The sequence below is a fragment of the Tamandua tetradactyla genome, chromosome 8 (genome assembly GCF_023851605.1).
Source record: "Tamandua tetradactyla isolate mTamTet1 chromosome 8, mTamTet1.pri, whole genome shotgun sequence".
NCBI classification, from domain to species: Eukaryota; Metazoa; Chordata; class Mammalia; order Pilosa; family Myrmecophagidae; genus Tamandua; species Tamandua tetradactyla.
Genome location: NC_135334.1, coordinates 27,671,513 through 27,683,828, shown reverse-complemented (window position 1 = coordinate 27,683,828; position 12,316 = coordinate 27,671,513). Strand labels below are relative to the sequence as shown.

General features: G+C 53.8%; 1 protein-coding gene across 1 annotated transcript in view; it reads right to left on the bottom strand.

Moving 5' to 3' along the window:
* Positions 1-4,504: 4,504 nt before the first annotated feature.
* Positions 4,505-12,316, bottom strand: part of DRD2 (dopamine receptor D2) — a 78,118-nt gene continuing 70,306 nt past the window's right edge. The window contains exons 5-8 of the mRNA XM_077112039.1: positions 10,591-10,781; positions 9,524-9,610; positions 7,626-7,953; positions 4,505-5,790 (exon numbers count right to left, since the gene is read on the bottom strand). Coding sequence (XP_076968154.1) covers positions 5,597-5,790; positions 7,626-7,953; positions 9,524-9,610; positions 10,591-10,781 — 800 coding nt within the window. The 3' untranslated portion in view covers positions 4,505-5,596. The remainder of the gene's footprint in view (positions 5,791-7,625; positions 7,954-9,523; positions 9,611-10,590; positions 10,782-12,316) is intronic.

The window sequence follows — 12,316 nt, the reverse complement described above, 5'->3', positions numbered from 1 at the left end:
CATTTAGCAGCTTTAGTAAACCAAAACAGGTACAGTCCATCCAGCTTTTTTGAGCCTTTTGGCCAAGCTGCTCTGGGAAGCAGCTGCCCATCTCCTTTGCCAGCCCGTTTTCTGGGCAAGAACGCTTCTGAGAGACACGCCTAAAAGAGTGTCAAGTCAGCTGTACGGAGCAAACCCATCTCTCCAGGCAGTCCCGCCCTCTGAGCCACAGCTGTGAGGAACTTCCCTGGAGTGCAATACCCAGAGCCCCAAGTGCCAAACAGGGGGGCCCGTGTGAGCAAAGCCAAGGCGCCTATGTGTTTGCAGCCATTGGGAGGGAAGGGCTGGAGGCCGATGAGCTGCTCGGTTGGACCCTACTATGCCTGCAAATGGGCAGAGGCAGATTGAGGGCCCTGCATGTGCCAAGAGGATGGGGATGAACACCCAGGCTGGCGGAGAAGGTGGGAGCAGGGAGGGGCCCGAGGTTTGGGAGGGGGAAGGGGCTGGCATGAGGCCCCGTGTGGTTCAGCTTTTCCAGCATCTGCTCTAGGGGGCTGGGCTCCTCCAGGGCATTTTCCCACCTCTCTTGCCCCCCACTCCCATCCTTTCCTGTGCCCCAGGTGTAGCGTGGAGGCTTCCTAAATGGTTCTCTTCATACAGACTGTCCTTTCATGGGGGTAACAGGATGGTGACTAGAGTTGGGTCTGGCCAGGAGAATCCCAAAGGATGGCTGCTGCGGCTTTGTTTCTGCAGTCCCGCCCCTGGGCGCTGCTCCTCACCATCCCCCAAGTGGTAGCACCTCCTTCCCCTTGCCTGACCACCATGCTTCACCTCACCCACAGCATCTGACTCCCAGTACTCCCTACAATACCAGGGAGGCTGGGTCCTCTCTCCAGTGTATCACACACATTTCCAGATCTGGATGGAAGCCAGGTGTGAATATGGGAGAAAGTGCCAGACCCACGTAGTGTTCATGAGGCATTTCCTATGGACTTGGAGATGCCTAGTACTCAACCAGGATTAAAAGGTCTCTCCAGACCCCTCCTGACTAATGGGTTCTGCCCTAGCTGCTCTTGCCGTGTCCCCTCTCCTGGGGCATCCCTGGTCCTCTGCTCTGGTGCTGCCTTATGTGCACAAGCAGACCTGGGATAGGAGAAGAAGTAGGAGCTGGTCTTAGCAGGCACCCCCTGCTCCCCTCCCCCTACAGCCCCACAAAGTCAGAGTGGGTCTGCCACCTCCAAAGATGGTCTGCTCTCTCCCACCAGCTTCCTGCTTTACCTGGACCTTCCCGAGCCTGGGTGTAGCAGAGCCAACAGCATCTGGTTGGCACCCACATTGATGCCCATCTCTGGCCCTCTCACTGTGGAAACACAAATTGCACCCCTTCTCCACCCCCGCCTCCCACTCACTTGTTTGCTAGGGCAGCCCGACTAGCCATCAGGTAGTCCCCATGTGCCCTGAGGGTGGCATCCTAAAAGCTCTGCCTGAACAGTTTTTCTTCCACTCTCTTTTTAGTCTTCTGACCACGCCAGCCTCCTCCAGCTTCACTCAGGGCTGGTGGGAAAACTGGGATGGAATGGACTACTTAAGACGTAGACTCAGAAGTCCCAGGTTCAAACGCCAGCTCTACCACCAGGTTAAACCACCCACCCTGCACAAGAGGCTTCTCTCCTATAGGTGGGATGAGGTCGGGCCCCGTGTGGGAAGGAGCCATAGGACCATGTGGCAAGGCCCCCAGGGGTCCCTGCATATATTCAGCTCAAGTCACAGATGCAGGCTGGGTCCCGGGTGCAACACGGGTGGGCCAGCAGGTAAAGGAAGCCATGCAGCCTCTGGGGACAGGGACAGTTTGGGATGGGGTCCTAGATAGAAGGCTGCTCCTTGGTACTCCACATTGCAGACACCATCCAGCCTCGGCTCTGAGGTCACCGGGGAAGTGGGATCTGAGTTGCTCCTTTTGGCCCCTGCTCTGGCTGCCCAGGAAGTTCTCCAGGCCAGAGTTCGTCAGGCTTACCCTCCCCATCTCTCCTCCATCAGAAGCCAAGGCCCGTGGGGGGCGGCTGCATCACACCTCACAGCTGGGCGCTGGCCAGCTGATTTTCCACCCCCTCCCCTTACCTCCACCCAAGACCCTGGCAGTGGGCTCTACCCCTATCCAGGGCTCTGTCCTCAGGGTAAGTGGAGGCTTTTACTGTCATTGTTGTGTAATTACTTGATGAATGCTGTCCTCCCGTTAGGAGGTGACCATCTTGTTCACTGTTTATTCCCAGCACCTTTCATGGAGCCTGGAGCATGACAGCTGCTCAATAAATTTTTTCTGAATTAGACAATGGATGGGTAGATGGATGGACAGAATGATTCAGTGCCCAGCTTGCTGGACTACTCACCTTCGTGGTTCCCAGAACATCTCCCCGGCCTGAGGCCAGCTGGGACAGCGGGCCCCCACCAGTGGCCTGGAAGCTGTGAACTCATGTCTGGACCTGCCCCTTTGTCACTGTGTGGCTTTGTTTCTCATCTGAATCACCCCAGGGGAGATGTGACAATGGAATAAGATAACACAGGCCAAGGGCCCTGCCCTGCCCTGCCTGCCCAGAGGGCTCCCTCCCCAAGCCCTCCTCGCCCAGCTCTAGGGGAAGGCTCTAGGGGAAGCGTGAGGCCAGGCCCGGGTCCTGGGTCGGGGCTGTAGTCTCCTCCTGTAAGGCAAACACGTGATCCTTTCTTTAAAAGACATTCTCCTGAGAAAGACAACGCAGGGAGGAGAGAACAGCCCGACAGTCTCTGCCTTCTGCCCTCATCAAGGCAAAACGGCCACAGCTGAGGGCCTCACGTAAGACCCACAGCCCGGCCACCCCTTCCACCTCTGTGTTCTGGGACCCGTGCCTCCTGTTCCTTTTGCCCCTGACATACAGAGTGGGGAGCAGGGAGAGCCCTCCCCCTGCCCACTCCAGCTGTCAATCCCCTGTCTGGCAGAAAGACATGAAGCTTCGTGACAGCTGTGGGCAACTTTCCACAACCCCGCCTCCCGCCCCTGCCCTGCCCTCTTCCCCTCTCCTCCTGTCACTGTTCTAGTTCCCGCTCCGGAATCCACATTGTGCTGGGCGCACTCCCTCTCCTCCCCTTCCTTCTTTGTTTGTTTCAGGTCACTCCTTCCTTCCCTTCTCCTTTCCCACCCCCCCCTCCTTCCTTCCATTCTTCCTTTCTTTTTCTCTCCCTCCCTTTGTGTTCTCTTCCAAGTCCTGTAGCTGATAAACCCATGACCTCCTGGAATTTCTGATGATGAGACTGAACCTTTTAGCTTGCACCCAGGTCAAGCCCTTCTGTAAGCCAGCGTGCTTGCTTGTTGGTTACGGGGTGGGTGTCAGCAGCTGCAAAGTCCCCAAGATTTTGCTGAGATGTCACTGAGGTTTCCAGCCCCCTTGGGGGCCTGACGCCTACCCTGGGAGCTGGTCACTGGGTTGCTACCCCGCCCCCCCAAGCCACACTAGGGGCCTGTTGGGCCCACCTTCTAGAATCAGGGTGCTCCCGGGGACAGGAGCCTCTCCCAGGGCTTTGCACTACACTCAGGTTCAGGGAGAAGATCAAAGTCCATAATTAAATGTTCAGGGCAAGTTAAGTGTTCCAAACTTTGGTGCTAAAAATATTGTATTTAGTATGCAAATTATGCCCTGACAGCTCCCCAGAGCCGTGGGAGCCGGCACCTTGTTTATCATCACCACCGTTGTTCTCGAGGTGGTAAGAAAATTCCTCCTTCACCAGGTTGATTTATATTTCATTTTTCAAAAGGTGAATTTCTATTGTCAGGGAGGAGGGAGAACTGTTCAGGCCACATCACTCGGGACCTTCCCTGCTTCCTCCAAACTGCCCCAGAAGAAAAGAATTCTGTGAGGCCAGAGCAAGGGGGAGGGACAGAGTGAGGTGACAGCCAGCACCTCAAAGGCACCTTTCTCAAAGAGTCTGCTCAGCCTTGGTGTTGGCAAGAAGGGCAAAGGACTGGTCCTTCCGAGGTGCTGGGGACCTGCAGGGCTGGAGGCGGGGAAGTGGGGACACGTGGCTCCGCCCTGGCAGGACCCGGCTGCTCTGCTGGGGAAGAGTCGCTGGGCACGCCGTGGGAGTCCCACTGGAAACCGTTCCCCCCTCTCGTCTTAGTGGACAATTTCAGGTCATGGCCATGCTGCTGCCTGGGCTGGAAGTGAATTCCCGGGCTGGGAGTGCTCAGCATGGAAGGAGAGGCCAGGAGAAGGGGGAGGAACCCATCGGTAGGAAGGCTCCTGCACCCCCCGCGCTAACACGTACCTACATCCACTTGCGCCTGCCTGGAGCAGCTTCTCTCCTCCTTTCCCCCAAAGTCTTGTCCACCCTGATGGCCATGGGCGGGGGTGGGGGGGTGGGGCTCTTTCCTGGGAGGCCCTCAAAAGGCCTCGCAGGCTCTGATTCCCCGCATGGATGCCAGAGGTTTGGCTACACCTGGCTGCTAGAGGTGAAGGTGAGGCTGCACCTTCCCCGCAAGGGTCCTTCAGTGTGACTCTTGTCAAAGTTTTATTAGGTTTGGTTCATGTATAGTGATGGTACAGAGTCTGGGGCCCGGGGGAGCACTCCCCAAGCTGCAACTTCCCCTCCTCCCTCAGGAAAGGGCAGGCCAGGCCAAATGATATTCAGCAGCCTCTCAGCCGAGGGCTCCTCTAAGGCAGAGGCAGTGGAAGGGAAGGGAAAAAAGGAGGGAGAAGGGGCAAAAAGGAATGGAAAGGGGAACTCACGGCAGAGTGGAGTGGGCACGGGGAGGGTAGGGCAGTTCCTCTGACAGGATGGCAAGCCCTGGCTTCCCCACCTGCCCTTGGGCAGGCCCGACATCTGCTCCTTTTTTACGAGGAGGGGTGCACTGAGGTCCTTTGGAGGCAGCAGGGTGGGCTAGGGCAGGGTGCAGGGGCAGGGTTCCTTTCCCCAGAGACCCTGTTGGGGCCCTGCTAGACCAGGGCTCCTCCCTTCCAAGGGTGGGGAAGCCACGTGGGGAGCTGCCATGGGGGTGGGACAGGCCAGGCTCCACTGCTGTGGAACGTAGCAGCTCACAGGAGGGAGGGCAGGGAGCTCAGATTTTTGGCTTGGGCTTCTCTGGGGTTCATTCTGTGGTCTGGTATTTACACGCATCTCCCAGGGCTAAATTTGCCTGTGGCCTTGACAAGAGCTTGCTGGGGTGTGAACTGTCCGTCTCTCCCCACTGCCCTGCTCCAGCACAGCTGGTGGCAACCAGGCCCAGCCAAACAGGTAGACAGCACTCGGCCTCTGAACCCCGACTCCGGCCCAGCAACCCCAGAGTCCCAGAGAAGGACAAGGAAGGTGGCTGCATCTTTGGTGCCAAGGAGAGGGGGGCCTGGATTGGGGAGGGGAAACCTGTGAGCTGCCCCTGAGCCAGGGGGTGCAGCCTGAAGGCTGGCGCCATGCCGGGCTCTCTAGCACTGCCCTGGTGGAGCTGGGGTGCACGGGCAGCGAGGGGCACGGAGCCAAGCTAACACTGCAGAGCCTGCCAGGGGCGAAGAGCAGCCGAGTCTGACTCACGCCTTCCTGCCCAGGGCTCCCGGGGCCGGGCGCCAGGCCAGCCTGGGTAGGGAGGAGGGCAGCAGGCTCAGCAGTGTAGGATCTTCAGGAAGGCCTTGCGGAACTCGATGTTGAAGGTGGTATAGATGATGGGGTTCACGGCGCTGTTGACGTAGCCCAGCCACGTGAAGGCGCTGTACAGCACGGGCGGGATGTTGCAGTCACAGTGTATGTTCAGGATGTGCGTGATGAAGAAGGGCAGCCAGCAGATGATGAACACGCCTGGGGGAGGGGAGAGGGCAGGGGTCAACCCGGCTCCCGGCCCGGAACGGCTCCCACCTGATGGTGGGCCGTGGGTCCTGCCCTGAGCAGGGAGGCTGCAGCTGCGGCAGGAGGAACCATGCAAGAGGAGCCCTGGGTCCTGGATTCCAGGCCTGTCTCTGACACCTGTCTGCAATGGCCAGGTCACTTCAGCTGCCTGAGCCTCATGGTTCTCACCTGGTAAATGTATATAGTATCACCTGCCCCATAGGGAAGAATAAATGAGGCCAGAACAAGTCCAAAAGGCTGACATTCTGACCCAAGTCAGCCAGTAGAAATGGAAATATTGAGTCTAGTTTACAATCATCTCCGGGAACACCACCTTTCTCAGAAGCTGGAAGTGGAGCAGATTTACTCATTGTGGTGAGAGAACGCGCCGTTAGGGCCTGGCTGCCCACTCCCCTTCCTCACGCCATCCTGTGCCTTCTACCTGGGCAGCCCTCCTGCCACTTTGCTTGTCTAGCCCAGGTGAGCCTTCCTCCGGGAACCTCCTGCCCAGATGGGCACTCCACGTGGAGGCATGGGATGCACTCAAGGGATCCCGGGACCCTGTTGGGGCCCTGCCAGACCAGGGTTCCTCCCTTCTGAGGGTGCCAGGAGGAGCAGGTCTGCAGAGCAGAGTCCCATTGCAGGGGAGGAAGGGCCTGGCTGGAATCCCGTGCTCTCATCTCTCATCCATAAAACAAGGGGAGTGACACATGCCCCACCCATGTCACAGGATTGTCAGGGCATCACAAACTGCCCTGAGAGCTACACAGAAGGCTGAGTCACATCAGCCTCCAGCCACCACAGCAGTCCAGCCCTTGATTTCTGGTCTTTATTTCATATCTTTTTAGCAGACCTTTATTCAAAAGTCTTGCCTGGCTAATGGGACCACAGGGTAATTAGAACAGGGGCCACCTCCCATGCCCTCTTTTATTTTCACAGCTGTGGTCCCATGGGGACTGACTTCATTGAGCTCAAGTGAACTGAATTTCACGGCTCCTGAATAGTAGCAATAGTAACAAAAACAATAAGAATGACACTTAAATGTGTACTGCTTTGCAGCTTATAAAATTCTTTCTCCAACCATGTGTCATTTCACCACCACCACAACCCTGAGAAGCAAAGAGACTAGAGAGAGAAAGTAATTTGCCCAGGGTCATGAGCTGGGGGTGTCATGGCAGACTGGTCAGGTTCACAGACTCTGGAGTCATACTGCCTGGGTTCAAATCCTGGGACCCCCTTGGTCAAGTTACATCATCTCTCTAATCCTGTCTCCCCAACTCTTTTTTTTTTTTTTTTTTAAATTTTTTTATTAATCAAAAAAAAAGAAAAGAAATTAACACAACATTTAGAAATCATTCCATTCTACGAATGCACTCAGTAATTCTTAGTATCATCACATAGATGTATGATCATCATTTCTTAGTACATTTGCATCGATTTAGGAAAAGAACTAGCAAAACAGCAGAAAAAAATATAGAATGTTAATATAGAGAAGAGAATTAAAATAATAATACTAATAATATATATATATATAAAGGAAAAAGAAAAAAACAAAAACAAAAGATACAAACACACAAACAAACAAACAAAAAACCATCCCCAACTCTTAAATGAGCATAGACTCTACCTTTTCGGGCTGGCTATCTGCACCCCAAGGGTCTTGGCCTGTACCCAAGTGAGTGCCAGCCCATGACTGCTCAGCCATGGTTAGGAAGGGCATGGCAGGGAACGGGGCCTGCAGTGACGGGTTCATTCCCCTGCCAGGGCTGGACAGGGCAGGGCTACAGCCAGCAGCCAGGCCAACTCACCGAGCACAATGGCGAGCATCTGGGTGGCTTTCTTCTCCTTCTGCTGAGAGAGTTTCCTGCGGCTTATGGTCTTGAGAGAGGTCCGGGTTTTGCCATTGGGCATGGACTGTATCTCAAAGAACTTGGCAATCCTGGGGTGGTCTCTGGCATGCCCATTCTTCTCTGGTTTGGCAGGGCTGTCGGGAGTGGTGTGGAGGGCATGGTGCGATGGATCAGGGAGGGACAGCTGGTGGTGGCTGGGTGGGATAGGGCTGTACCGGGTCCTCTCGGGCGGGCTGGTGCTGGACAGCATCTCCATCTCCAGCTCCTGGGCTCGGCGGGCAGCATCCTGCACCAGATTCAGAGAGCTCTGGGTAGAACCAGTAAGTTCTCAGGCATCACCCACCCAGCTTCACCCAGCTCTTCCAAGACCCTTCTGCTCCCACTCTGGAGAGCTCTACAGACATCACAGGGCCACCCTGCCTTAGAGGCCAGAAGGATGATCCCTGGGAGGTAGGAATTATTAGGGCACAGTGCCCACATCAGCCCCTATCTGCAGGATCAGCCACGCCCCCTCAACTCCCAGAGCAATCCTTATATAGCTTCAATGATCCCACAAGTATTTAGAGGTGGGGTGGGATGCTTAGTTCCAAGGCACTTCTCTTTTGTTAACTGAGCACCAGCTAAGTGCCAGGCGTCAAACTGCTGCAGTTAAATAACTGAATGGCATTCAGTCCCTGCCAACCAGGAACTCCTGCTCTCACACAGCAGAGAGGGTCCCCCCTATTCCTCCTGCCAGGCTGAAACTAGGGGCCTAGTGCTCCTGTATCAAGGGCTGCCAGACTGACTGAGAAACCAGCACCAGCACCCATACATGGGCTCCATATTTTCCCCAACTACACTGATCTAAGTGCCAAACAGTTGACCCCTGGGACTCCATACTTGCCCTCTGGGCTTACCTGTGCGGGGGGACAGGGGGAGGTGGGTGCGGAAGAGGGTCCCGGATTGACCTGCCCAGGTCCCCTACGTTCTTCCTTATGCACCCGTGTTCTGAATCCTTGGGGTCTTCACCTGAGCTACTGGGCTGCTATTTCTGCCCATATTCGGAGTTCCTGTCCAAACACCTGCCTTATAAACTGCTCTTTAGAGTCCTGCCCTTGCAGCCTAAAATGGTAGGGACACTGCTCCTCAGGGACCCTAACTGACCTGGGCATCGTGTGGGGGCCTCTATGGGCTCTCTGGTCAGGCCTCTGCCCACCCAGACGTTGGGACACCCCCCGCCCATGCTTGGACACCAATGCTGCTATCACTGTGTGAAATCTGGGACCTGCTGTGAGTCTGCACCTGCCTGGCTGTGTCTCACCGCCAGTCGTGAAGTTAGTTCTGTTCCTTCCTCCTGAGCTCCCAACCTCCAGCCCGAGAACCTCCCTGTCTGGAAATGAAGTGAACATAGGCGTGGATTTTGGAGTCATATAGGTCTGGTTTCAAATATGTGCTCTCCCACTAACTATGCAGGCTTGAGTAAGTCACCTAACCTCTCTGAGCCTCTGTTTCCTCTTCTGTAATATGAAGACCCATCAGATGAATAAGACTTACCTCTCAGGGCTGTTGTGAGGACTTGGCGAAATAATAAGAACATGGTTGGTATTCACTAAATGGGAATAGCCATTTTTTTTTCTTATGTTATTATGGTCAGCCCTTTCTCTCAACCAATTTCTTTTGCTAGGGGCACACATCTGTGCCTCTCAGAATCAAGCTCTGAAATGTGCATGGTGAATATGCCCTCAGCAGAGGCAAACTGGGGGATCCTGGGAGGCTCTCTTCCCTTTGGCAGCTGCTGAGGTCTCTGGGAATCATGGTAGATAGCTTTCTCTAGGGATGGGAAGTCCTGGCTCTGGGTCCCTAACCTGAGCACTTACCGCTCTCCGCCTGTTCACTGGGAAACTCCCATTAGACTTCATGAGTACGGTGCAGAGTCTCATGTCCTCAGGGTGAGTGCAGTTTCCCTGTAGAATGATCCAGCACATGGGTCATGAAGGCAGTGAGGGGCCAGGGGGGAGACAGAAACCCAATGCAAGCCAGTCCCTGGAGAACTCAGGGCACAGGGACACAAGAAGGTCAGAAACAGGAAGGGCAGTGGCCTGGGGAGGTCACTGAGAAAGGGTGTGGGTTGCTACAGTGATGGGAAGCAGTGGGCCAGACAAGGGACAGAGGCCTTGACTTTCATGGAGCACCTACAGAGGGTCTGGTGCCAATCTCACCCTGAATCCTCAGAAACATCGAGTGAGGTCTGTGTTCTGATTCCCAATGAACAGACAAGGAAACTGAGGCTCAGAGAAGTTAAGCAGCTTCCCCAAAGTCACATAGTGAAAAAGCAGCTATGCCAGGATTTGAACCTGATGTCTCTAACCCCAAAGCCCTTGCTCTTTCGAAGCCCGCATACTGTCTTCCCCAAGGTGAGCAGAGCAGGGGGAAGACTTCACCTGACACAAAAGAAGAGGTGAGAGGAGAGATCTGAGAGAGGTAAAAGAGGGGCAGAGTGGAGAAGCAGAAAAGAGGAGGTGAAGCAGAAGGAGCTGGGCATGGAGGGAAAGTCAGAGAGTATGGAAGGCAAAAGAAATGGGATGGGGGAGTCAGAGGGAAGGAAAGGGAGACAAAGAGGTCAAAGTGGGGAAAGGAGAGACCCAGGAAAAAGAAGGAAAGGTGCCAAGGAGGCCCGAAGAGCTGCTGCATTCATACACAGACACCAAAATCTCCAAGCAAAGACCCCTCCGGCCAGCTGGCCCCCATCCCCTGACCACCTCCTACTTCAGAGACTCCTGGTCATGCCATGGAAGTCCAAGCCCTGGAAATCTGCCCTTGCCCAGCAGTTCCTAGCCAGCCCGGACCTCGTCCTGCTTTGGTGTCCCAGGCCCACTGAGCATGGGACAAGGCCCCTTGGTCGTGGTTAGGTGGGGACACTTGGGGGGAGGGGGGACCTCGGGACCTTGAGTGGGCCCTTCAGGTTGGCCCGGAAAGCTCGGCTGCTGCGCTTGGTGTTGACCCGCTTGCGGCGCTTGCGAAGGACGATGTAGATCTTGATGTAGACGAGCAGGGTGACAATGAAGGGCACGTAGAAGGAGACGATGGAGGAGTAGACCACGAAGGCGGGGTTGGCGATGATGCACTCATTCTGTTCTGCAGGAGGAGAGCCGGGGGGCAGGGCGTGCGCAGGGCGTGAGCAGGGCGTGTGCAGGGTGTGAGCAGGGCGTGAGCCACGCCACCCAGGCACATTCACCTTCTTCACGGGAATAAGGAACCAGCTTACAGGGGGTAGGACTAAGTGTTCAAAGAGGCCTGGACATGTTTAAGGTAAACAAATGTGCAGTACACATCGGAGTATTAACATCACAACGGCTATGTCCCCTTGGGGGAAAGTTGAGAACAGGGGGAAAATTCAACTCCCCCAAGTGGAGAATTTTTGATATTCTCACAAGCAGTGGGGACAACCAAAGCAATAGGCTGAGCCCCCAATCTTGGGGTTTGTTCATATGAAACTGAACCCCACAAAGGATAGGCTAAGCCTACTTAAAATTAGGCCTAAGACTCACCCCCAAGAGAGTCTCTTTTGTTGCTCAGATGTGGCCTCTCTCCCCAGCCAACACAACAAGCAAACTCACCACTCTCCCCCTGTCTATGTGGGACATGACTCCCAGGGGTGTGGACCTTCCTGGCAATGTGGGACAGAAATCCTAGAATGCGCTGGTACTCAGCACCAAGGGATTGAGAAAACCTTCTCGATCGAAAGGGGAAAGAGAGAAATGAGAACAAATAAAGTGTCAATGGCTGAGAGACTCCAAACAGAGTCAAGAGGTTATCCTGGAGGTTATTCTCACGCATTAAATAGATATCACCTTTTTAGTTAAGGCATAACAGAGGCTGGAGGGAACTGCCAGAAAATGTAGAGCTGCGTTCCAGTAGCCATGTTTCTCGAAGATGATTGTATAATGATACAGCTTTCACAGTGCAAGTGTGTGATTGTGAAAACCTTGTGTCTGATGCTTCTTTTATCCACCTTATGGATAGATGAATAAAACAGGGATTAAAAATAAATAAATAATAGGGGGAACAAATGTTAAAACAAATTTAGTAGATTGAAATGCTAGTGATCAATGAAAGGGAGGGGTAAAGAGTATGGTATGTATGAATTTTTTTTGTTTTCTTTTTATTTCTCTTTCTGAATTGATACAAATGTGCTAAGAAATGATCATGATGATGAATATACAAAACTATGTGATAAAAAAGAATTTTCATATTGTATGGCAATTGGTTTTATTAATAAAAATTAAAAAAAAAAACACAACTGCATGCAAAAAATTAAACTGTGATTGAGCGGTGCTGAGTTTTTCCATGAATATTCCCTTCGTTCCTTGGTAATTAGTTTTGTCATTTGTGAGCACATCAGCAGAGCCAGAGTGTTCAGAAAAAAGGATGAAAGAAAATTTTAAGAGTCAATCATTATTTCAGACTGTCTTGTATATCAGGGGAAGTTCTGGCAGCTCTCAATTTTAGGGCTGAGATAACGCAGTCTTTTTTGCAGATCTCACCCATGTTCAAGGGCAACCCGCTTTAAGAGCCGCTGATTTAGCCAAATGTCATTTCCCCTCCTAGGTCTAGCAGATGCCTGTGCTCCAGGTCAGGCAGATTAATCATTTAGCTCTATTCCCACTTTC